Source organism: Cherax quadricarinatus, chromosome 33, assembly GCF_038502225.1.
Source record: "Cherax quadricarinatus isolate ZL_2023a chromosome 33, ASM3850222v1, whole genome shotgun sequence".
NCBI lineage: Eukaryota > Metazoa > Arthropoda > Malacostraca > Decapoda > Parastacidae > Cherax > Cherax quadricarinatus.
Window position 1 is genome coordinate 29,664,629 of NC_091324.1, and position 26,878 is coordinate 29,691,506.

Sequence of the window (26,878 nt, forward strand, 5' to 3'; positions counted from 1 at the left end):
AGGACATCACTTGAGGTAGTACCCGGGACGAGGAAGATATCACCCAGGGCATTTCTTCAGAGATCACCTTCGGTCTAAATGCTATCAGCAAACTTTTTTTTTTTCTATTGAGTACATTGTTGTAGAAGATACAAAGTGTAAACAAAGGGAAATATAAATCGTGACTGAAACTGTACAAACTATAAGAGTTCAAAGGAAAATAAGAAGTGTGTGTTTTCTCCGCCATGGGAAATGTTATCTGTCATGCATGGAAGTGTCACCAAGCGCAAGTGACGATATTGAAGAAGGAAAATATATTTTGCATCTGCGAGACGGAGAGAAGTGTGGAGGAATATAACACACGTATTGGTAACAATGAACACAAAAGGGTATTCTTCATGGAGAAATTGCCAGATACACGTACAAGAGAGGAGGGAGGGATGAAATGGAGGGAAAAAATGATAAAGAAATAGAAAACATGTCCACTCATGCAACACCTGAACCGGATTCTTGGAATTCAGTATTTGTAAAGAAGAGCAAAATTCCAATAACACAGATATTCAGTATTCTTTGGAGGAAGTTTAGATACAGGCGGAGTCCCAGAGGGTTTAAGAGTGCGGACATAAACTCGGTGGCCACTTTATTAGGTACATCCTTCTAGCACTGGATAGAGCTCCATTTGCCCCCGAAACAGCCTGAATTCAACAAGGTGCTGGAAAAATCTTTAGTTCCTGGTCCATGTTGATATGATAGCATCACGCATTTGCTGATGATTTGTCGGCTGCAAATTCATGCTGTGAATCCCACTTCACCACATCTCAAAGGTTTACGCCAAATTCTGACCCTGGTCTGAGGCCTGGTCTCAGACCGGGCCGCGGGGGCGTTGACCCCCGAAACCCTCTCCAGGTAAACCTTCTACATGTCTCAGCAGAAATCGGGATTCGTTAAACCTGATGACGCTTTTTCCTGTCTTGAAATATCCAGTTTTGGTGTACCTGTGACGACTGTAACCTCGGTATCCTGTTCTTAGCTGACAGGAAAGAAACCCAGTGTGATCTGCTCCTGTCACCCATCCGCTTTAAGGTTCGACTTGTACATTCAGAGATGCTCCTCTGCGTACCGCTGTTGTAACACATGGCTATTTGAGTTCCTGTCATCCTGAACCAGTCTGGCCACTCTCCTATGACCTCTTTCATTAACAAGGCGTTTTTGCCCATGGAACTGCCGCTCTCTGTTGAGTGAAAATCCCAGATCAGCAGTTTCTGAGATATTCAAACTACACCGTCTGTCACCTATAATCATTCCATGGTCAGAGTAACTTAAATCACACTTCTTCCTTATATTGATGTTCGGTCTGACCAGCAACTGATCCTGTTGACCATGTCTACATGCTTTTAGACACTGAGTGTAGTTCCTTTGCAAAGAGGAGGCAGTAGAGCACTAGCTAAAAATTACAAACCAGTAGCCCTAACATCGCACATCAAAAGTCTTTGAAAGGGTGACGAGACATCAAATTATAAACTTTATGGAACAGTATAACCTATACAACGCAAACCAACATGGATTTAAAGCGGAAGATCATTCTTGTCACAGCTGTGAAACCACTATGACAGAATTACGGATTTTGCAAAGGTATTTGATATATATGATCATGGAGTGATTGCATATATGTTGAGGGTGTGTTAGGTATAGTTTGGTAAGTCGGCAAATGGGCCGGGCTGCAAGAATAGAAAACTTTTCAAAAGCCTTTAAAGGAAAATATCAGCCAGGGCATCACGTGTGATAGTACCCGGGGCGAGGAAGAAGCAGCCAGGGCATCACGTGTGGTAGTACCCGGGGCGAGGAAGAAGCAGCCAGGGCATTACGTGTGATAGTACCCGGGGCGAGGAAGATGTTACCCAGGGCATCACGTGTGATAGTACCCGGGGCGAGGAAGATGTCACCCAGGGCATCACGTGTGATAGAAAACCGGCCACCAGATGATTGTTTTACGTATCAGACGCGAGGCAAGTGTTGCGCCTGGTGATTGTCAAGATTTACTCACAATAAAAGATGACTTATTGATGACACTGTAAACTTCTTAAGGAGGAGACCCTTGACACGTCCTCATAATCATTATCCTTTATTTCATGGCTTCTAGGTATTGTTGTTTTTCGCCTGGCGCGTGGAATAACCTTACCCAATTTTTTTTATGGACGTGGAGAGAAATGGTAAAAAATACCATCATTGTTCATATATATATATATATATATATATATATATATATATATATATATATATATATATATATATATATATATATATATCCAGTCTGCCTGTTCAGGCTTATATGTTTGGCGTGGTAATGTTTATTGTGTGGGAAAAACGTTGTATTTCCCTGGATATCTTTCTTTAAGTATTGTTTAGACAGAATACTTTAAAAGTGGGTTGACAGGTGATGAGAATTTAGGCCATTGTGATGACAGAATAGGAAGAAGTTTCTTGGTTTTCAAGAGAACAAGACGAAGGTTATATATACTACAAAAACTGAGGGTAGTTTTTTGATGAAAAGTGACTAAATGAAATGGATGTTTATTGTTGAACGCAATTCTTTCGATGCAATTCATGAAATCCAAGTCTACATTTGAGGTGTGTAAGTATGCGTGTAAATATGTAGGTACTCACTTGTATGTGGTAGCAGGATTCCAGTCTCATCTCCTGGCCCTGCCTCTTCGCTAACCTCTACTGGATTTACTCCATGATTCAAGAGCTTTATCACACCTCTTCTTAAAGCTGTGTATGGATCCTGTCTCTATCATTCCACTATCCAGGTCGTTCCACTTTCAGACTCTAAGGCTGAAGATATACTTCCTAATATCCCTGTGACTGTTTTCATTTTCCAGCTGTGCCTTCGTGCTCTTGTTTCCCGTCTCTTGAACAATCTGTTTCTCTCCATCCTGTCAATTCCTCTCAATATTTTGTACGTTATCATATCGCCGTATACAGCTTCGTGAATGACGCTTTATTTAGGTTTCTTAAAGCTTGTGGGTGGGTGTGGGGGGGGGTGCCCTCGTGCAGTCAGTGTGGGCAACATAAGGAAGAGGTTATCAAGATCATGGTGTGAACTGAACAAACAGTAGCTGTACATGTAGCGTTAAATACTTTCATCTTAATCTACGAAAGTAGAGGGATCTTTCTTCCTCACTTGCCCGTCTTGTCATCACACCTCAGGAGTGAGAACTCGCTTCCCAAGGAGTTTCTTCAAGAATGAGAGTTCACTCCTCAAGGAGTTCCCCACGCTTACCCACGAGGGCCCACTACACACGTTACCCACGAGGGCCCACGACAAAGTTACCTACGAGAGCCTGCGCCACAGGGTGCCCACGAGGGCCCACGACACAACGAGTTACTCATACATACATAACTGGATATTAATGAAACGTTAGCTGACATAAAAGTGGCCAGTGATATATGGGCGGTGGTGATGAGTGTGGCGTGCGGGCGGCGACGCCCATACCCACAGACCCGCCCACTCGCTCCCCTTCACCCCTCAGATGGGTGGTGGGGCCGCCCATCCTTTAGCTTACCATCATCCTTAGTCGCCACCCCAACTACCTACGCTACCACCCCACCACCTACGCAATCACCATCTAAGCTACCATCCTCCACCATCCCGTACGCTATCACTAGCTACGCTACCACCCCTGCCGCCTTCTCCACCACCCCCTACCCCATCACCTTCGCTATCAACACCTATACTATCGACACCCACGCCATCACTTACGTTATCACCACCTACGCAATCGCCACCTACGCAATCACCACCTACGCAATCACCACCTACGCAATCACCACCTACGCAATCACCACCTACGCTATGACTACCAGCTACGTTATCAACACCACTACTACCATTATCATTCCACTTCACAACTCCATAGCTGCAGCCAGGTATTCTTTTTTTTTTTTTTTAAGAATGCCTGTCTGATGCATAAGAGTGTAGTGGCACACTATGGGTGTACCCAGTTTTGTTATGTAAGAGCACGTTAACAGCCACATGGCTGCTGTTTTTGTTGCTGCTGCTTTTGCTACTGTTGCTGTTTCTGCTGCTGCTACTTATCCTACTGCTAATGCTGTTGCTGCTTATCCTATTGCTACTGTTAATGCTGCTGTTGCTTCTCTGCTTCTGTTGCTGCTACTGTCATTACCTTGGCTCACCACACACTGATGCTCGCTCCACTGCACATGTACACTTGATCTCACTCTTAAATTGGTAGTTATTTATGTTTATAAGTTAACTCAAGTACGTGCCCCCAGGTGCACATACAACCAGGCGTATACACACCCAGTCGCACCTACACTCAGGCGTACACACAACCAAGCGTGCACATACACCCAAGCGTAAGAACACTGCTTATAGGCACATGCTGCCACACAGAAACACCTATGCCATAAAACTATCTCACCTACAAAGACATAGCAAACGAACACGTATAATTTTTTTAGTCACTGAAGTGCTATAAAAATACTTGCATATGGTGGCCCCTTGTGGCGAGATCAGGCGAGAATGATTGCATAAGTGGCCGCTGTCACGGCGCCTGATGGACGGCCCAGTTACTCAGTAACTGGAAGACCATAAAGAACACACTCGGCGGGTACCTGGCAGAGGCAACCTTGGTGGCATACTTCAGGTGACATCTCTGGCGCCACCTCTGATATACGTCTCGGCAGGAGTTTTGTTAAATCCCACGTGGACTTGTAGGACGAGTGGGTAGTTGCGCCCAGGTGGTACCCAGCTGGTTTTGAGGGATGACTTGGTACTCTGGATGACACTACCTTGTGGATGCCAGTGGGTGGTTAAATATTGACAGAGAAACACTATAGAGTAAGGTAGCATCAACTTGTTGGCCTAAGGAGTAGTCCCTCCAGGTGCTTTGTCTGGGTCACACTTAACCACTGTATTTAAAATTAAAACTCATTAAGACCAAATTATGACACAAAATTATGTGCAGTCAGTTTAAGCCGAATACCTTTATCAACACTATATTAGTAATGAAAATCTTAATTATCAGATTCGATGAAACAGTATCGAAAACTATGTAGTATTAATTGTTTAAAGTTATCTTCTTGATCTGATGTAACTGAACGATGGCTATCATCACATTGTACCCACAATATAAATAGCAAGGGTAATGACTACCTTGATACAGTCTTAACAAGCCTGGCCAAGGACAGAGCTGTGGAAGTAGGGAAATTCTCGAAACCCATCCAAGGAACAGTTAACCAGGACAGTGATTAACTGAAGTACAAGTAACCGAACAGTGATCACCTTTACCAAGAGGAACTAGCTAACTTATCCCAAAACTACAAATCTCTTTTTCTTGCACAATAGAACGAGTCAATTTCTGAACATTTACCTCTGCAAAACAAGCACACACATTTGGTGGAACAGAACCTTAGGATTCCCAGAAACTTACTGGGGGTCAGTGAAAATTGTCATAAATGGGATGAAAGGGCGAGTGGAGTTGACCATCTTCATCTTGCGTTGAAGGTCTTTGAGATTCACCTACAATATTTTGTTGTGGAGTAAATAACACTTAGATGCAGTGTACCTTTATTGACGACAGCATTTCACCCACACATTTGGCTTTATTAGGACAGTGGTTTGATTTAGTCCACCGTGTGGGCGGAAAGTTGTCGCTAATAAAGATATCCGTTGCATCTAAGTATAATTTACTCCACCTTATCGGTATTAACGTGTAATTCCTGTTCCATTTTAATGTGAATGTTAAGATATCCAGGATAGAGAACTGTCTAGAGAGAACTGGCTAATCTGTCATGATATACTCTAACTTGCCGTGGTGTATGATTGACTCTATCTTGTACAAGAGAAGCTGATGATCTTGTACAAGAGAGAGCTCATGGACACACAGTGTTCTCTGCGTTTTTATGTTAGGTTATTAATGATTCAGATTTAGGTTTCTTGGTTCTCGAGAATTAATGACTATATTAGTGTCATATGTAGTGTATGGTAGAGTTATAATTGAAAGAATTAAGAGTAAGACGGAGAATAGGATAGCAGATGAACAAGGAGGCTTTAGGAAAGGTAGGGGGTGTGTGGACCAGGTGTTTACAGTGAAACATATAAGTGAACAGTATTTAGATAAGGCTAAAGAGGTCTTTGTGGCATTTATGGATTTGGAAAAGGCGTATGACAGGGTGGATAGGGGGGCAATGTGGCAGATGTTGCAAGTGTATGGTGTAGGAGGTAGGTTACTGAAAGCAGTGAAGAGTTTTTACGAGGATAGTGAGGCTCAAGTTAGAGTATGTAGGAAAGAGGGAAATTTTTTCCCAGTAAAAGTAGGCCTTAGACAAGGATGTGTGATGTCACCGTGGTTGTTTAATATATTTATAGATGGGGTTGTAAGAGAAGTAAATGCGAGGGTCTTGGCAAGAGGCGTGGAGTTAAAAGATAAAGAATCACACACAAAGTGGGAGTTGTCACAGCTGCTCTTTGCTGATGACACTGTGCTTTTGGGAGATTCTGAAGAGAAGCTGCAGAGATTGGTGGATGAATTTGGTAGGGTGTGCAAAAGAAGAAAATTAAAGGTGAATACAGGAAAGAGTAAGGTTATGAGGCTAACAAAAATATTAGGTGATGAAAGATTGAATATCAGACTGGAGGGAGAGAGTATGGAGGAGGTGAACGTATTCAGATATTTGGGAGTGGACGTGTCAGCGGATGGGTCTATGAAAGATGAGGTGAATCATAGAATTGATGAGGGAAAAAGAGTGAGTGGTGCACTTAGGAGTCTGTGGAGACAAAGAACTTTGTCCTTAGAGGCAAAGAGGGGAATGTATGAGAGTATAGTTTTACCAACGCTCTTATATGGGTGTGAAGCGTGGGTGATGAATGTTGCAGCGAGGAGAAGGCTGGAGGCAGTGGAGATGTCATGTCTGAGGGCAATGTGTGGTGTGAATATAATGCAGAGAGTTCGTAGTTTGGAAGTTAGGAGGAGGTGCGGGATTACCAAAACTGTTGTCCAGAGGGCTGAGGAAGGGTTGTTGAGGTGGTTCGGACATGTAGAGAGAATGGAGCGAAACAGAATGACTTCAAGAGTGTATCAGTCTGTAGTGGAAGGAAGGCGGGGTAGGGGTCGGCCTAGGAAGGGTTGGAGGGAGGGGGTAAAGGAGGTTTTGTGTGCGAGGGGCTTGGACTTCCAGCAGGCATGCGTGAGCGTGTTTGATAGGAGTGAATGGAGAAAAATGGTTTTTAATACTTGACGTGCTGTTGGAGTGTGAGCAAAGTAACATTTATGAAGGGATTCAGGGAAACCGGCAGGCCGGACTTGAGTCCTGGAGATGGGAAGTACAGTGCCTGCACTCTGAAGGAGGGGTGTTAATGTTGCAGTTTAAAAACTGTAGTGTAAAGCACCCTTCTGGCAAGACAGTGATGGAGTGAATGATGGTGAAAGTTTTTCTTTTTCGGGCCACCCTGCCTTGGTGGGAATCGGCCAGTGTGATAATAAAAAAAAAAATTAGTGTCATTAAATGTTTTTTAAACGTCTCGTCTTTATTTATGCACAAGTAATGAAGCATGATCTGCAGGTTTTTTTTTTTCAATATAACGTCGTCATTAGGAAGCTACACATAATGCATCGGGTTTCTTAATGAATTTTTGTGCTTAATTGTTACTAGGCTATAAAATTATGTTGATACTAATTATGTATGTATTGTCAGTTTCTTTGCTAATGAGAGGGTAAATCATGCTTTTGTTTTCTTAGAGCTAAAATACTGGTAATGCTACAAATTGCTCAAAGTAATCTCTAAAACAGATGTTTTTCATAATCAATACAGAGAAGGTATTCGAAGGTCAGGTCCGTAATCAGTACACTAAAATATCTCAGAATAGTGAGAGATACGGAGGAATGAACCCAATGAAAAGTTGGAGAATGATACTCTCATTGTTAACATGTTAAAATCTGAGGTTCTTAACATCTTAGGTTCAATATATGGTCACACGTGGTCCACAATGTTAGCATCTGATGTACAATATGTTTTAACATCTAAAACCCATAATGAGAGTAAAAAACTCAAAACCAGTCACGGGCATATCAGCAGTGCTAAATAGCCCTTTCCTCTGCATAAATAATGGGGACAGTTATTATCTCGAACACAGCTAAGAAATCTCTTACGGTTAGCATGGATTGACATTTCCATTGTTGTTCAATTACCTGCAAGTGAACACTTTAATATATTGGTACGTGTACTTGCCTGTTTGTGTCAACTTGTCTTGGGTCCCGCCTCTTATTCTTCAGTTGCCTGGAGCCATTTTAATTTAACATCTTAGAATCTGTTTTGTCTGCTTTTGAAACCATGTATGGAGTGAGTGAGCCTCTATGACTTGGCTCCCTAGCATATTTCTTTGTTTCTCCCTCACAATGAAAATGTCCTGTTGTATGTCTGTATGTTCCGGTTCCTTCTGCCATTGTCATACATTCTGCGTACCTTGTTTATATCTTTGAGGTTCAAGATTCTTCGTTTATCTCGTAGTTCGTCTTACAACTCCCAGGACCAGTATGATGATAAACCCTTCAAGTTTGTTTGACTAACCATATTCTAGATGTTTTCTTGATTTTTTTGTTTGTTTTAACGCACATTTTGTTGTTTCCCTTGCAGACTATTATGCAGAAGGTGAGACATGCCGAGTGGTTCTGCCCGCGCACTCTAATGGACCACTGCGTCAACCTGGGCCTTGTCGTCGACCTCACAAACACTAGCCGCTACTACGACCCCCAAGTAAGTCATACAATTCTCTTCATTCATTGTAAAACAAAATTAATTAATATTTCTAAAACCATTGTAGACAGAACACATGACCATAACACAAGGCACAGATCACTCTTTGATGTTCCTCGTGTTCATCTCACACTATGCAAAAACTCAATGCACATAAAAGGCCCTAAAATCTGGAATTCATTACCTGTAAATATAAAAGAAACACTACCTGTTTATAAATTCAAGTCTCTACTCAAAGATCACTTACTCACCCAAAACCAAATAAATACTGAATAACTGAACCTTATAAATTGTATATCTTAAATGTTTCTCACAATTATATCACATAAATGTTAAACCTAAAACCCAATCTAACTTTATTATTTTTTAAATACACTACCTAACAGAATCCTTCATATGACCTGTCTTTGTAATACTCACTTGTGCTTTATAGTAATCTGTTTACATTAATGTTTTATCACTGACTTCATCATTGCTTAATTAATCTTAAGTTAATTTTAAGCCAGCCCGTAATGCTATGCATAGTATAAGTGGCTTTGGCATGCTGCTCTTATCTGTATTTTTTTGTACCTCTGTATGTGTGCACAAATTTATAATAAATAAATAAATAAATAAATAAATACACGCAAACAAATCTCCACTTTCCCCTCCCCTCTTATTCTTCGTCTTTCTTATAAAAGTTTTAATTTTAAATCTCATCTTCGTTTTCTTATTAGTCTTTGCCGTCGTCTTTAATATAAATTTGTATTTGGTATTTTGGTAGAGGATTTCAGGGCGAATTCAGCAAAATCAATTTCAACGCGAAGAGCATCAACTTGGACCAAATAAACAGTGATCTTAATGAAATACGCTGGGAAGATGATATAACTAGCCAGGCTCTAAACCAGTTTCTCGGTAGGAAGAGCTCATTGACGCTTGAAGTATGCTCCAGACACACATCTCAATAACATACAAGTTACGAACGAGAGAGAGAGAGAGAGAGAGAGAGAGGGGGGGGAGAGATGGGGGTGGCGAGGGACGCTTCCTCTACAGGCGAATGTTAAGAATAGCAGAGCTCAAAGACAGCAGATTTCTGAGGCACGAGATAAAGCTCTGGTTAAAGAAATAGTGAACACTGAGCACATATTGACTGCAGAGGAATTTAAAAAAAAAACCATAAATGAAATTAAAAGAAATCCCAGCTACTAAAAAAAATAATGGGTAAACTATGGTTTAGAAACCACGTCGATTATAGAACCCCTACCTACTGAAGACTGAACATACATTAATGACAGTAAAGAAATGAATGAAGTCAAAGTTGACGTAATAAATAAAAAAAAAAAGGCACAATACCGTGACTGGAACGACTTTGTAAATGGTCCAAGTTGGACCGAAACGTCGTCGTAAGCTCCTCTCTTCTATGTGCGGGTTATTTGTGTATTGTCGTGCTGTATAGCCCTTGTGGCTTAGCGCTTCTTTTTGATTATAATAATAATAATGTGTATTGTCGTAATAAGTCAGGTGCAGTTAAGAAATTCTAGAGTTAGTGTTGAAGGTGAGGCTTTTCAAGAAGAGGACAGACCGAGGTCACCACAGTGTTGAGACCAAGACCACTTTGATAAACGAGACATTATCAAAATGTTTGAGCATTAGCGGGACGCACAGTACTCTATAATTTTTCATCTTCGTAACTTATAAGAGCAGTTTTCGAAACAAATTGTATTTTTATAGCGTAAGATTCTCAGTCTTACAAATTCACTTTAAAACTGGTATCTTTTAAATTCTTGGCATACACTGTTTAAAAGTAACATTTATTTTTTTTAATATTCTTAATGCTGCTTTATTTCATGTTTAAAGTTTATAGCAAATGGTCATATATCGAAAAAAAGTGTTGCTACAGGAATATTATTCAGAGTTTCTAGTGTAAATTCAGCTGCTAAGAATATATTTTAAATTTGTTGTCATATCTGCTTCATCATAAATTAAGTCTCCTTTATCTGCTACTACGGGACCAGTAGACAGAACGCTTTTGTTCATTATAGATAGTGATTATAGATTAATCAATATAATGATTATACACAGATAATGCTTACATATGATTAAATATAGATAAAACAAAACATTACAGTAGGCCTACTGACCTATGCGAGGTATGTTCAGTTTGCATCTTATTATTTTTACTCGTGTATCTATCTAGTTTATTGTTAAATCTTGCCACGTATTTGTTTCTGTGGCGCTTCTTGGCAGTTTTTCACTCATGCCAACGAGAGGTCGTTGAAAAGTCTGGGACCTCCGACACTTGTCGAGCTCTCTCAAGTGTACCAGTCACGCTCTTGCTTTTATTGGAGGTGCTTTGCACAGTCTGCCAAATAATTTGCTTTCAGAGAGATTTTAGTGTGCAACTTTGGGATCAGTCCCTTCAAGATTTTACAGGTGTAAATTATGATGTACCTTTTTCGCCTACATTCCAAGGAGTATAAGTAAGGAACTTCCAGCGTTCCCAGTAGTACAGATGTTTGAATGTATACTGGAGTGAAAGTTCTCTGTACGTTGGTATAGAGCAGAAACCTGCAAGCATTACATTTAACTCCATGGGAAGAAGCCTTTGGTTTGAGACCTCGTACGTTTTCAAACACAAATGATGCATTTGCTAGTTGTTGTGCTGCGGGGAAGGGGGTGGGGGTTGTTGGTTGAGCTTAGTATCTGTGGCTCTTAAGAACCTACCATTGGTTATGATTCAGTTCTTCTCGTCATTCTTTTCCACTGCCTTGCACAGAAAAATCTCTGTTGGTTGTATAGTTTGCGTCGTCATGAGACTTTTGTGGAAGGTCGGACAATTTGAATCGTAGCACTGGCCTTCGTTTACTAAACTACGGCACATTGTTGGGTGTTAACTTTCATGTCTAAACTTCTGCTTTTCCCTTCAAAACAGAAAACCTCAATTCAAAAAAATAGATATATTCTCTTGTTCTGGTTCCTCCCGTGACAAATATTGTGTTCATGTCCGCCATTCCAGTACCCATGAGTATATTGTACATTGTGATCATGTTTCCTCTGATCTCTTGCTCCTCCAGCAACTTGAGATTTATTTCATTCTGTCTTTATTCTTAGTTAATGTCTCTCTTGATCAAAGACTGGTGGCAATTATCTGAATGTTTCCCTGCCTGTGTAATTTTCAAAACAAGTATAGTACCACCTCAAGATTACACCCTTTTCCTACCCAAGGAAACATGGTTATCTAAATATTGTTATATGCCCAGTTCTTATTTTGCACTCAAGCTAGGTGATATTTGAGAAAATTAACTAATTTAAATCAAGGAATTTATGTAATTACATAAAAGTTTTCTTTCCTTGTGGAGGAGGAGAAATGAAGGAAGGTTAATTATCTCTGTTGTCTTGTGTTGTACAGGTGTTCATCAGCCAGGGGATCGAGTATGCTAAGTTGTTCACAGAGGGCAAGATCATCCCACGTAACAACAACGTCTACAAGTAAGTACATTGGTTGCCTTTCGGTGGAAATCATATTTCATCGTCAAAATTCTTCAGTTTTATTTTTTAATATAAAAACAAATATGTGGTTGTAGAGACGTGTTCCTAGAAACAAGCAGTTGTGGTAGTGCAGTGTGGTGGTACAATTCTTAGTTTTGGGGTGTTCTCGGGTAATGTTGCTGGTGTAATTCTGACAAGCACGGTTGCTACTATTGTGATTGTGGCTGCTGCTAGTGTTGTAAACATTAGGTGATGTGGTGCAGTTATCTTACCACTTGGGTGGAAAGTCATCAGTAATCACCTGGGTGTTAAGGGATTCCATAGCGTGTCCTCGAGGGTCACAGTCTCCTCCCTCCGGCACAATGTCCAGCCTCACTCTCACACTTGACCATTCCACCACATTCCCTCAGTTATATGGCACCTAGTTTGTTCCAGCCGCTGGGGAAAAGGGTGAAAGAATGTCATTACGCTACGACATAACAGCTGTGCTAATTACCTGCTTTCCCACACGGATCTCTGGGAACTGTTAGGAGAGTTGTTATATGTTGACAATTTACTGAGATTCTTAAACCGATTATTTTAACTTGTTTTGATAGTATTTGTTGTACGCATACTAGTAGCTTCTTATTGTTAATTTCATCTTTGTTATTCTTATGCGTGTCGTATTTTTTTTTATTGTCAAAGAACTCATCAAATTTAAAAACTACCTGCTCTCCCACCGTACTGACTGTACTGCTGCTCTCCCAGGAGCATGTGATAATAGAATATCAACGATGTCAGATACACTTGATGTTACTTGCAAGGTAAACAGGTTGATAAAGCCAGTCATTTGGAAAGTAGGGTTACCTGCGGTTAATGACCGGACGCTCAGCAAGGCAGGAGTGGTGTGTAGTGTTGCCCACAGTGAAGACAGTCACGGGAATTGAAGTTATGGAGGGTCGTCGACACGTGTTATTACTCGATACGCAAAGTATGATGTCTTGGAGAGTGATGGGAGACCTAGTTCTTGTGGTTGGTTAGTTTAAGACTCAAGGCCACGGGAGTAACAAGACACTCGAAAGAGGTGACGAGTAGATCATAGAACAGTTTGTCCAGAGAGATGATGCTTGACTAAATAACGATGTATCGGTACTTGTGTGGTACACAGTATAGAATATAGATGATGTTGCATGCACATGAAATTTATTTAGGAAAACTATTTTTTCTTATTGATAGAATACACAGCAGGAAAACATGTTGAGGAAGATATAAGAAAGATTATAAGGAAAACTTTTTAATGGAGAGTTGGGCGTGTGTGTGTGGCGCTTGCTATGTACTCGCCTATACATATGTGGCTGCAAGAGTCGTTTCTTATCTACTGACCCTGCCTTTTTCCGGATTCACTCCTTCCTAGCTTCTTATGCCCTAGCGTACCTGCTCTTAATGCTGTGTATGGAGCCTGCCTCCATCACTTAATAGCCGAGATCATTCCCCTTTTTGACCACCCTGATACAGAAGAAATACTTCTTGACATCCTTGTGACTCGTGGTTGTGTGTGTTGGGGGGGGTGGGGTTGTACTAACAGAGTTGTGTTTGCTGGGGTCGAGTTTCGCCTCCAAAAAGATGCAGTTTTATCAAACTCCGTCCTGGTTTATATCTGTGACTGTCACTGAACTCCACCAGATTCGTAAGACAGGATTTTCCATCCCTAAATTCGCGTTGGTTTTCAGTAAAGAACCTTTCCAAGTGCTCCCATATTATTTTCTTTACAATCTATTCCAAAACTTGACAGTATCCATGTTAGTAATACGGACCTGCTATTCAGTGCATTGTCTGTCCTTTTTTATATATTGGGACCACCTTGGGATTTTTTCCAATTTTTTGGCAACTACCCTGATTGTGTATTGTGTATACCCTGATTTGTGATTGTTTTTTGTCATTCATTGGTAAGGGTAAATCTGCTAGTTCGTTTGTTGATATTGACGCATTATGTGGCACTTTCCGTGGCAACCTAGCGTCAGTAGTCGTGTGATTTGGCACTGAGAGAAACCTGGGTTGGTTTGACCGTAGTGTTGCATGGTGCTTACTCCCTCCGCCCTTCCCCTCTCCTCTGTGTTACGCAACCCAAGCGTCACCTTGAAACATGCATCGCCCACCACAAGGAAGGGGCGGACATACGCCCGCTCACCACCATCAGCACTACTCAGACCATCACAACCATCGCCACTACTCACCATCACAACCATTACCACTGCCAACAGCTAGCACCGCCGCCGCCGCCGCTAGCACCACATTACCGCTGCACGCACCACCACTACCATAAGCTCTGACATTGTTAATATATTTCTACAGTAATAAGGTGTCTTGCGGACCATTATCTCCCGCAGGCCTGGGAGGGTCGTGGCAAAATTATGTTTTGTCTGTTTCATAATTAATGATATCTCTAAATATATCAGTCTGGAGTTATATATACTTAGTTTTTATATATTTGCAACTGAGTATGTTCTTTAGTTTTAAGAACCTCTATTAAAGTCTTTCCTGGCAAATAAAGTTGTTAATATTTAGTCTTTGCCAAGACTCAGATTTGTGCAGAGGAATAAAATTAAGAAGTAATTATATATTAATCTACAGATAAACTAGAATAAATTTGGATATTTTAAATAGAGAGAGAGAGAGAGAGAGGTAGGTAGGTAGGTAGAGGTCTCTGGGGAAGGCATTGCTTGGCTAGTCATTGTAGGTGTCATGGTTTGTTACAAATAGTACAGAACACAACACTTCCTGCCACATCATACCCAAGTTTAGGCGAGACTTAGAAATTGAGTGTCAAATGATGGAAATAAGAAACACAGATAGCCGCTTGACTTAGTCTTGTTGACCGACAATGGATCACGAGAAGTCATATCAAGTAAAACACGACTTTACTTCTTCAGCATAATACAAGGATCAGCAGAGATGTGTAGCTAATATAAAGTTAAATTTTGCTGAAGATTGTTATTTTTCTGAAAACCACGAGGTTAATGTGGGAAGCAGGAACAGTAATTTATGTATGAAGTGACGACCACAGAACTACCACCAGTAGTAATGACTCAAGTACATCATTTGATCTTAAATGTTTGAAGGAGGTATGTTTCAGCACACAAAGATGGCATCCTTGTATGCTAGGTGTGGTATTACAGTTGGATGACTGCTGCTGCAGCAGCAGCAGCAGCAGCAGCAGCAACAGCAGCAACAGCAGCAACAACAGCAGCAACAGCAACAGCAGCAACAGCAACAGCAGCAACAGCAACAGCAGCAACAGCAACAGCAGCAACAGCAACAGCAACAACAACAACAGAAAAAGTGGCAGTAACAACAGCTCTATGGTGAGAATACTAGAATTTGTGGACCTGCATTGTTTACATTAGAATGGTGATTCAAGGCTCCTGATATTGGTGTCAGTAAAAGTGCTTTGCAGGCAGTGGTCATTAACGATTTGCTTGTAATATTGTTTGTGTTGGAGGTGATAGTGGTAGTGGGCCGGCGATAGTGGTGGTAGGTGAGCAGTGGTGCCTTTTAGGGACATCATAATGGATCACTGGTGGAGCTGCTTGCTTCATTTACGGGGAAGTCTTGGCGTGAAATTACGGGGTAGCGGCGAGTCAAGCTGGCATTACTTCAGGTGACTCGGCCCACTTCTCCACAAAAGGGGTTCGGTAGCGAACACCAGCGCCAGGTGGAACTGGAGGTGGCAAGTGGTGTTAAAATGAGTCTGTTGTTTGTCCTCTCGGGTATCAAAGAGGACCCGTGTGCACCTGTTACAGTGAACGGTGCTCTGAACGTTTATTGGTCGAGGGTAACTTTTTAAGATGACGTGGGTTGAGGAGGACATTGTTAAGGTGTTGTAAATATAAGGAAACACTTTTAAGACGTTGTGGGTCGAGGAAAACACTGTATCGTACATTAAGAAAGGGACGTTTGTGTATATCTTCTTCAAATTACATTACATGTCCTTTTCCCAATTCTTTGTCAGAGATATAAAATTTCTTCCTCAAAATTAGATCCTCAAGCTTTTATATATGTTACGCATAATATATAAGATTAGAAGAAAGTAATTTATAAGTTTTATTGCATTATATCACTTGAAACTTGTGAATATCTTGTTCATTATCAAACTATTAAGTTTGATTTGGAGTGGCGGCGTCTCAGGGGTGCCATGCAGCATGTGATGGTCCTTCATTGAGTGCCAAGCCCCAGTTTAGAGCCCTACCTCACCAGTTGTGTGCAGTCATGCCAGGTAATTTCCTTACAGACTCACCGAGAGATAAGATGTACGGAAGAAACGGAACTGACTTTGCCTAATAACTTCGATGGTCCTATTAAAATTTCTTGTGTTCTTGGGTCTAAAATATTCTGTACTCAAGCTGTGTTTAAGGAGTGAGAAACGTACGAGGTTTTGTTCATGACTGGAATTTCTCGTGCCCGATTAAAATCCAGTCGTGGACGAAACGTCGTAATAAAAGTTTCGCTACCTGTCAGTTCTGTTCAAGGCAGGAGAAGAGATCAGAGCTGACTGTATGAGGAAATTAACGTTGTCAATAAAGCAAACTACTGGGAACGTCTCAGGGTACACGGTATATACTCTCTGGATCGAAGAATATTATGTTACTTGATAATATACTTTTGGAAGGTATTGCAGGGTGGAATGTCAAATTTACTGGAATGACAGCTATTGGAGGCAGTAGTATAAAGCGAGGCAGTATAAAGCGAGTGAAAAACAGAGGTGTCCTGGTCCAAGACTCAACCTACTATCAGCAAATATTAGAAATATTGTTGGAACAAAACCTGCATTTCTACCTACGCCAGAGGCCGGATCAGCCTGGCTGTGTCTGTCAGTAGGCCACTAACATCAACACCCTGACTTCACAGACATTAAACAAGGAAATCCTGGGCTGGTAGAGTAGAAAAGCCCTCGAAATCGGTCATAAGTACAGGTATACATTACACAGTTTCGATGGTATGATTAGGTTCAGATCAGGAACTAGCAATACCTACCAGAGTGGTTTCGGAGACGAGGTTAGGAGCCGAGAATCGACCCACCGCAAACAAATCGGTGAGTGTGCACTCAAATTTGACAAAAGTAGGTGGTGCAGGTAAAGGTGGAACTGTGTGTAGGTGGAACAGGTGTAAGTAGCGTCACATGTGCAGATGGGATTCGATTTAGGCGGATTAGAAATATGAAGGGTGATGAAGGTGGGGCCGGTGAAAAGGTCACACGTTGTAAGACCAGTTGTACAGGAAAGTTTGTTTACGGAGTGAATGTTCTTGTAACGGTGTATAAAGGAACAGGTGTGGGAGTGATGTGGGCAGTATCGGGCATTGCCTAATACTGTCAAATTAATTAACTCGTCAGCACAAAATAAAAAGTGTAAGCAGCACCTGGCAGTGCTATGTGGTGTGGTGTGGAGTTGTCTGGCGTGGGGGGTGGATAATGTTGGGTTTAGTCTGGCGTGGGGGTGGATAATGTGGGGTTGAGTCTGGCGTGGGGGTTGGATGATATGCGTGTATTACATCTATGACGATGTCTGCTACACCTCGTCCCTTTTACTGCATCTAGTATAAGTATGTCTGTCCTTAAGCCTTTGTATAAACTTTGCCATGGAATCTTGGTACAAAGAAAATCTTCAACTCCGTTGAGAGCATCACACCTACCTTATAAGAATGAGCTACTCCTACTAGTGGGTCCCACCCACTTGTGATGATGTCCACAACTGCTGCACTTAACCACTTTCTTCACTGGCTCCAGTATAAAAGTCTCTATCGTCATGTCTCTGTATTAGATTAAAAAGCCTGACGTGCAGGTGAAACCTCTAATAAAGATAACCAGGTGTTACACATGTCTTATTCGTCACTCGTATATTTGTCTAATCTACTGTATCTGACACAGACTGTCATAGTATAGTAGTTAGAGTTGCGGGCTCCAGGGATCAAATCCTCGGCGGTAAAATATATATATATATATATATATATATATATATATATATATATATATATATATATATATATATATATATATATATATATATACACATATATACACATTTTTAAAGTTACTCGAGTGTCCAGTGTATTCTGAGTAACGTCTTGTTCTCTGAAGTGGGTCACCTGCTGGCCGGTGATATGTGACTCACTAAGTGGCGCGCAGCACGAGTCACCTAGTGTTGTCCACCAGGTCATGGGTCACGGCACCTGCTGTACTCAGTAGCTCCTGATTCATCCTCTGCTGTTAATTGTCTCCTGATTCACCCTCTTCTGTCGATTGTCTCCTGATTCACCCTTTTCTGTCGATTGTCTCCTGATTCACCCTCTGCTGTCGATTGTCTCCTGATTCACCCTCTGCTGTCGATTGTCTCTTGATTCACCCTCTGCTGTCGATTGTCTCCTGATTCACCCTTTTCTGTCGATTGTCTCCTGATTCACCCTCTGCTGTCAATTGTCTTCTGTTAACTGGTTTTACTAATTCCTGAACTCCAGGGCCCCTATCATTTTTACTTTGAAATTGGCTTTCATGATGACAAATGATGATAATGTTCTTATTATACAAATGATTGGCAGTAATGTACAAAATGTAGCTCATTTGTCAGAGTTCAGAATGTCTCGAGTTTGATTACTAGCAGGGAGAGACGTAAAAGAAAGTATTCTTACGCCCGATGCCCCATGTTAAAAAAAAAAAAAAGTGGTTGCGTAGGTTTGGTGGCGGTGACTGATAACACTGGCTGACAGCTGCGTCGGCGCTGCTGCTGCTACGACTAGTAGATAGACCAGGTGCTGATGGTAGAGTAGAACAGGTGGCGATGTTGTGGTATTACGTGGGTCTGGTGGAGGTGTGGGCCATGACCCGGCATGGTGGTAGGTGAGGTGGATAGTGGTTGAGTGGGGGGCTGTGAGGTTGGTAGGGTGAGGATATGGTGTTTGGGGGTGTGGGGTGATGGCTAGGAGCCAACACACAGTGTTTTAGGGTCAACAGGTGTGAGAGGGCGATACCCACTCTTCTCCCTTCCCGACAAATCCCCTCCCTACCCCTTGGGCCAAGACTGAACCTTATCCTGGTACTTCCTTCCACTGTTTCTCTCTCTCTCTCTCTCTCTCTCTCTCTCTCTCTCTCTCTCTCTCTCTCTCTCTCTCTCTCTCTCTCTCGCTCTCTCTCTCTCTCTCTCTCTCTCTCTCTCTCTCTCTACACAGGGTTTGACAAGGTTAAGTATCCCTAGATTTATTGACAAGCTATTTACAGGTTAAGGATTCCTAACTATTGGCAAGCTAAGAGCTGTTACCTACATCAGCTCATTTCAAAGCATTTTTATTGTTATGAGACATACAAGTAGGGAACAGGATGAAGTTGGAACCATCTGTGGGCCAGCATTTTCATTTGATCAACTATCTCGTTGACATCATTATGCTGTACGAATGTGCTCCATACTCGAGTCATCCTGGGTATATATGATCTCAGATGGAGTGATGTTCTGGAGAAGGGTACAGCCAGAGTGAAGTTGCTGCTTTCTGCCCGTCTTACGGCATAAAAGCTTGTTTCACGCTGTCCTCGAAGTGGATCCAAGTGTGGTACTTTGACAATGTTGGCGTTGTACATAACAGTAAGGCCACCCACAGCCCTCCTATGTTGAAGGCTCTGCTGAAATGACAGATCTATCCAGGATGGTTCCAGGCGAGAGATGAGACGTCTTGCTCTGCTCTCTACTCTGTCAAGCAGTCGCAGATGAGAGGGGGGGGGCAGGCAAACCAAGAAAGTGGAGCATACTCAAGGTGTGAGCGTACTTGTGCCTCGTACAGAATCTTGCAACCCCTACTGTCAGGCAGATGAGAGATACGGCGAAGTGCTGTAAGCTTCCTGGCTGTCTTGTTTGCAAGATTTACAACATGGTTCTTCATGGTTAGTTTGGAGTCAAATTTCACCCCAAGGATATCAACTTCTTCTCCAGGTGTCAACACCCTCCCATTCATCCTTACTACTGCACCAGCATAACCATCATGATGCCTAGAGACGATCAGCATTTGCGTTTTCTCAGGTGCAAGTGTTACTTGCCATCTATTTACCCAAGCTGATATAGCTCTATGCTGGTGATTGATGTAGCTTAGAACAGCTGGCATTTCTTCTCTTGGATAAGTGAATGTCAGTGTACAGTCGTCTGCATATGCATGTGATTCTGGAATAAGATGAAGGAGGTCGTTGAAGTAGACATTCCATAACAATGGTCCCAGCACGCTTCCTTGTGGAACACTTGCCCCAATAAGATGTCTTGCTGATTCCGTTCCATTGAGAACTACACTTAGAGATCTACCATGAAGGTAATCACTGAGGAGAAATAGCGTAGAGCCTGCAATTCCCAGTGCTTGAAGTTTTGCTAAGAGGCCCTGGTGCCACACCCGGTCGAAAGCGCCAGCAATGTCCAGTGCTACCACACAGCTGACTTTGGATTCATCCAGTGACTGGTGCCACTTAGTGGAGAGGTTTAACAACAGATCAGCAGCAGAGTAACCTTTCCTGAAGCCATATTGACGATCACAAAGTAGTGAGTGGTAGTCAAAAAACTCTGTCATTTGTCTTGAGATTATTGTCTCAAGGATCTTACCAGTGATTGACATTAGTGACACTGGTCTGTAGTTGCTGATTTCTGCTCTGCTCTTCTTTTTGTGAACAGGGACTACATTTGCCTCTTACCATAGAGAGGGCCATTTACACTGTACTAGGCAGTGCTGCTAGCTGATCTGCACATCTCAGCAATCTTGGGCTCAACTTGCCTGGGCCCACAGCCTTTTCTTGGTCAAGCGATTTAAGAAGGAAATGCACCTCCTCTTGCCTTATTGTCACCACTGACAGTTTTGACACAGTTCTTGCAGCTAGCCAAGGAGGGTCCCTTGCTGGATCAGGAACTTGCATTTTGGTAGCAAAGTATTCAGCAAAGAGGTCTCTCTCTCTCTCTCTCTCTCTCTCTCTCTCTCTCTCTCTCATAAACAAGTTTGGACATGCAAACATGAGGAACCACTTGAAGTGTAAAGTGACTCAGTAATGCAAAACAATCGCATGAAATTCCTAGGCAAGAGATGCAACACCAATGTGAATTACTTGAAAGTTTTCTGAAGCCTATTCCGGGGGTCACTGCCCTTGTGGTCGCCTTCTGCTTGGTTGATGGCCTGATCAACCAGGTTGACGCTGGCTGTATTAATTCCAAAGTAGGCACCTGCCTAGCTGATCAGGAACTGACGTAAGGAGCTTATCAAATTTTCCTGAAGACAGCCAAGAATCTGTTGACAATTCATTTTCTGTGTGAAGGGAAGTTATTGAAAAGTTTTGGTCCCTTTATATTTACACGTCAGTTGTAACTTAACAATGGTCCAGGAAGGACCGAGACGTCGTCATAAGATTCCTTTCCCTTCTGCGGGTTGTTTGGGAATATTTCTGTTGGAACTTGACCAAGGTTTTCGACCCTGCTTTTCCTAATGCCAGTTTCTCATGTGTCAGCTTTGAATAGACGGGAACTGTTTTGTACCTCCAGTTTTTTTATTTTATCATCAGCTATCTAACGGTAACGACAGCATAATCAAGGCTAACCTGAAGACGAGGGATGTGCCGGCATACACAGCCGTCCTGCCGAAAGTATTAAATTAAAAACGCAGAGGCAGAGCTAGTTTTTTTTTTTTTAAATAAAAGTTTGCTCTGTGTAGAGCATTATCGTAAGATTTTCATCATAAGTACATTGGTGATGTACTAACGATGGAAGATCTAGATTTGATTGAAGGTTTACGCTAAATTATCAATATCACTCTGTAGCAAGGTGTTCCTTTGGACGAAGAGAAGTGATGTAAAATGCTGACACGATAGAAAAAGTCAGTTACAAATTAGTACGAGCCTTTATTTTGTCTAAGGATCGCATTTTCTGTATCTTTCTTCTGCCAAGGAGTTCCGTTTGGTGGCAACAAGCTACGAGCTTAAAAAAAAAAAACTGGCTAGTTTCCTGCATCACACAGGCCGATTTTATGAGCTGCTTCTTGCCTGTGGCTTGTTGGAATAATTGATATAGTAAAAGCAGCCTTGTGATCTCAGGAGCCGATGCATCTACTTGATCTTCAGGTGTGTCGTTTTTAAACTTATCGAGGGATGAGCAAAAAATGTGAGTGCGAAATTATACCAAAAATATGACCAAAAAACACATGACGAGCTCTTCAAAAGTTCCCTTCTCAACTTGTTTTTGTAGTTTATTTTCTATTCCTTTCCGTGAGCTTATTCTCTCTTACTCTCTTGAGTTTACATTATGTGGACAATGGCAAATGCCGACAAGTGGGAATAAAGACACTGGTAGCAGGAAGATCCCTTTAGTAAAACGTTTTAACCAATGAGCAAATACGCTGAGCAAAACTACAAGGTCATCAAATTGCAAGAGCAGTTCACACATGAGGTTATTAAATTGCGACATGAAGTGTGGTGGTGAAGTCAGTTAGTGGTGGTAGTTGGGGAGGAGGGGGGAAGACGTGACAAGTTTATTATATTGTGGGCAATATGTCTAGTCAGTATGTACATTCCACTGTTTTGCTGAAAACTATTGAGCAAAATATTGGAATGTACATATTGGTTGGGTCTATTGCCTTATAATGCGGTGTATTTACTCGTTCGTGTGTACTTTATAAAGCAAGGCTTTTGGAGAAACGTTGTATTAAAATTATCCTCTCCTACCAGTGTCTTTATTCCAAGTTTATCCTCTCAGCTTATATAAGTAGTTTTATCAGCAGTAAAATATATTTTTATGTATTAATTTATTTTTGTATGTGCACGCGGGCCATTGGCTGTTCTATGCAGCTGATAAAAATCTTCCCATGTATTTCCGCATCTTCATACTTTTCATTTCCAGTGATTGAGATTGATCCTCATGAGGGTGTATTATAATAGTAACTCTAGGTCTGTTGGCAGTTGAGACAGACTTGGATGTTGAACCCGTTGAACCCTTAGTGCAGTCCGTGCTTGAAGGTGTCTTCGTCGCCCTACTAAAGTCTTCCATACCGAGCTGGTAGATTCATTACCTCACGTGTCAGATTCATCCTGCGTAACGGGATGACTGGAAAACAAAAAGTTTTGTTTCTCAGCCGCAGACGGCTGCTGTATCGAGTTTTCTTTTAAAATATGACGTTTTTGTTTTTAGATTTTAAGATTTTTTTAATGTTCGTACTTGGCTAAATTTCGCCGAAAGATATGTAATTAAGTAAATCAAACTCGCTTATTTCTAAGCTGATGTCTTGACGGAGAGGGTACGGCGAAGTCTGTGTTATCTGCGACTGCTGCTGCTGTTAGTTCCTCGTCGTCTCTGCGAGGATTGTTGTTGCTGCTTCTGGCTCCTCACCGCCCGGTTGTTGCTGCCGCCGCCGCCGCTACCTAGCCCGGTGTCCATGTATAATATACCAGGGAGTTAACTAGCTGGTTAATAATGATTTTTCTCCCTACCATGAATTATCGCCAGCTAAGTGATGGTTTCATTTTTTTAGCGTGGGTAGTGGTGGGGGTGAGTGACTGGGGCCTCAAATCAGCATCACTCACGCCCACGCCCAAGATTCTTTCTTATCACCAGCTGCTCCACAACCTGTGACTCCACCACCTGTGCCTTCGTCACTACCCAACACTTAACGGCAGCGCCGACACTCTTCTCCACCTTCTTTCGCAAATTGGAGGATAGCGACGTTGTTATTATATTGCCAAGTGCTTAACTCACACTGTAGGAGGAAGATCCATTGCTCCAGCATTATATTTATATAGTGATAATTATAATTTGCGAGTTTTTTTTAGTAGAGAGTGTTTGAGTTTTACTGCAGATTGGGGCTCATAGGGTATTGTAGCTTTCATGTAATATTTTTATGTAATATGTGATGGTACATATTGATAATGTAGCAGTTTACATGTGCAGCTTGTACACCTGATTTTGATTGGTGTACATTGTGACGGGAGCTCTTAGGAACAGGTGTGCTTCTCCGAGATGCTAGAGACGGAAAGAGACGAAAAGGTGTATATCTGAAGAAGCGAGGAGTGAAATTGTTGTACATTTACGAGTTTCTGAAGAAGGGAATGAATAGAAGGTAGATGAAGAGCCGGCGGACCTCAAAAGGTAGATGACAAGGTGGACCTCAAAAGGTAGATGACAAGGTGGACCTCAAAAGGTAGATGACAAGGTGGACCTAAAAAGGAGGATGAAGAACAGGTGGATCTCAAAAAGATAAATAACAGCTGGACCTCAAAAGGGAGGAGGAGATGAGCAGTCAGGTATCAGAAGCGAGCCTAAATAACCAACTAATGTTTATTACGGCGGAGGAGTGGACAATACCCAGAATAAACACTTTATAGACAAAATAAAAAAAAGTGTCGCAGGTTACTTAGTGTTTGTGTTAGTAACTTTATATATATTACTGAATAAATCTACAGGCCCTGTTGAGTTATTTACCAGCCTTACAATAACAAGTAGCTTAATATATCTCCAGCAAGTCTATCCAGATAACTGGTTAGTTGTTACAATCATACAGAGAATTTTGAATGTATTGCCGATTGTTGAAAAGGAGCGAGAGATTACTAGCTTTATATTATACTACATATGATCACCCTACTAAAGAATAGTCGTAATACAACAAAATGGCCACCCTGCTACAGAAGCCACTGTACTACAGATTAGTCACTATACTACAGAACAGTCAGTATACTACAGCATCGATATGAAAATTTATGAAAACATGCAACGAACAATAGTTATTAATCATAAACTTTAGTTTTATCTGATAGATTAAAAGTAGTGTACAAATGGATAAGGAAAAGATACGACGATGGGATATATATATATATATATATATATATATATATATATATATATATATATATATATATATATATATATGTCGTGCCGAATATGCAAAACTGGTCAATTAGAAAGAACTCATTTAAAATTAAGCCATTTCTGAAATTTTCTATTATACGTTTAAAGATATATATTTTTCATTTATGTTAATGTATATTTTTTTTAAATTTGCACCAGAAGTCTCTTAGAAAACTTACCTAACCTTATTATAACAAGAACAATTTATTTTAGCCTAACCCAACTAAATATATTTTAGATTTGTTTACAATAATTTAATACTAAACAAACACAGTGAAATATATTTTTTCGTTAGGTTAAGAATGATTTGGACGAAATTATTCCATACACAAATTTTCGCTTGTCCTATATGGCAAGATGAGCGTTGCTATTTGCCGAGTACATTATTACTTATGTCATTTATGTCGTCATTCAAGTCATTGCTGTTATGAAGGGAATCATTTATCAGTTAAGTTTTATTAACAGAATGGTACTGGTATTTCTTGCAAGTTTTGATAACGGGATGCCGGAGACTTCAAAATCTTGTTTCTTCATCACAGCTCTCAAACAAGCTGAATTTTCTGGAAAAAAATAAATTCGATTTTTTCCGACTACGTCAGTATGTAGCTTTCCGGAGTGGAACCCCACTAACCACATCCAGATACACTCCGGGTGATTGAGGCTGGGCTCATTTGTGTTCCCTACGGAAAAATTGAACTGGACCACTACATCGGGAGTTAGACATGAGCACCCACACACATGTTTATAGTCTCCCGTGTTTTGGACACACTCGACTGCACAGCTGATGGAAACATTGCCATTTGTTTACATATTAATGTTGTGGCTTCGAGATTTAGACAAACATAAGAGCATGGTTTGTCTACCTGGATGGAGTTCCGGGGGTCAACACCCCCGCGACTCCGTCCATGGCCAAGTCTTGCGGTGGATCAGGGCCTGATCAACCTCGCTGTTACTGCTGGCCACACGCAATCCAGCGTAAGAACCACAGCCCGGCAGGTCAGGTACTGACTTTAGATATCTGTCCAGTTCCTTCTTGAAGACAAATAGGGGTAATATTCCTTATGTAAAGTAAAAGGACACAAGTGCAACTAATGTGACATTTTATTGTGGCAACGTTTCCCTCTCCAGGAGCTTTGTCAAGCCGTTATGTATGATGTATGGTGAGAGGCTGCTGAACAGCCTTGGGCCTCTGACACTCACTGTGTTTTCACTCGGTGTACTCATCGAATCCTTGCGTTTCATTAAGGGATGTTGCACCGTCTGCCGAGTTTTGCTTTCATAGGGATTGATTTCTATGTGCAGGTTTGGGACTAGTCCCTCTAGGATTTTCGTGATGGATACACGGTAAGCATGTCTCTCCTCCGTGGGCGTAATGTGTCAGCTAGCACTGACAAGGACGGACCTAGACGAGGTGTGTTGCTATATTCCTCGTTCTTGGAACACATCAAAGTGATTTCTTCATAAGGACGAGTGCCATTTTTGGTTAACTTACCCTCTCCGCGTCCTCTCCTCACTGTCCTACATAACATCCATTACGTTTGTCTTCATCTTCATTACATCACCTGTATCTCCGCTAGTAACTCGAGGTTCTTCCATCATCAGCGTCCTCTGGAAAGTCCTTGCCAGAGTCCACCTGTCGCCTATCTGTCCCACTCCGTTCACTGTCAATCCCATTTGTTTTCTCAATTAGTCTCGTCGCTCCAAACGGCTCCTATCTGTACGTGTCTAGATTTGTCCTCACCACCACCTGTCCAGGGACCTTCACCTGTCCACACACTTAG

General features: G+C 41.6%; 1 protein-coding gene across 2 annotated transcripts in view; it reads left to right on the forward strand.

Annotated features, from left to right (window-relative positions):
- LOC128693948 (RNA/RNP complex-1-interacting phosphatase) overlaps positions 1-26,878 on the forward strand; it is a 285,964-nt gene that overhangs the window by 205,218 nt on the left and 53,868 nt on the right. For both annotated transcript variants that reach the window (XM_070091000.1, XM_070090999.1), the window contains exons 3-4: positions 8,638-8,757; positions 12,146-12,225. In XM_070091000.1, the coding sequence (XP_069947101.1) occupies positions 8,638-8,757; positions 12,146-12,225 (200 nt within the window). The remainder of the gene's footprint in view (positions 1-8,637; positions 8,758-12,145; positions 12,226-26,878) is intronic.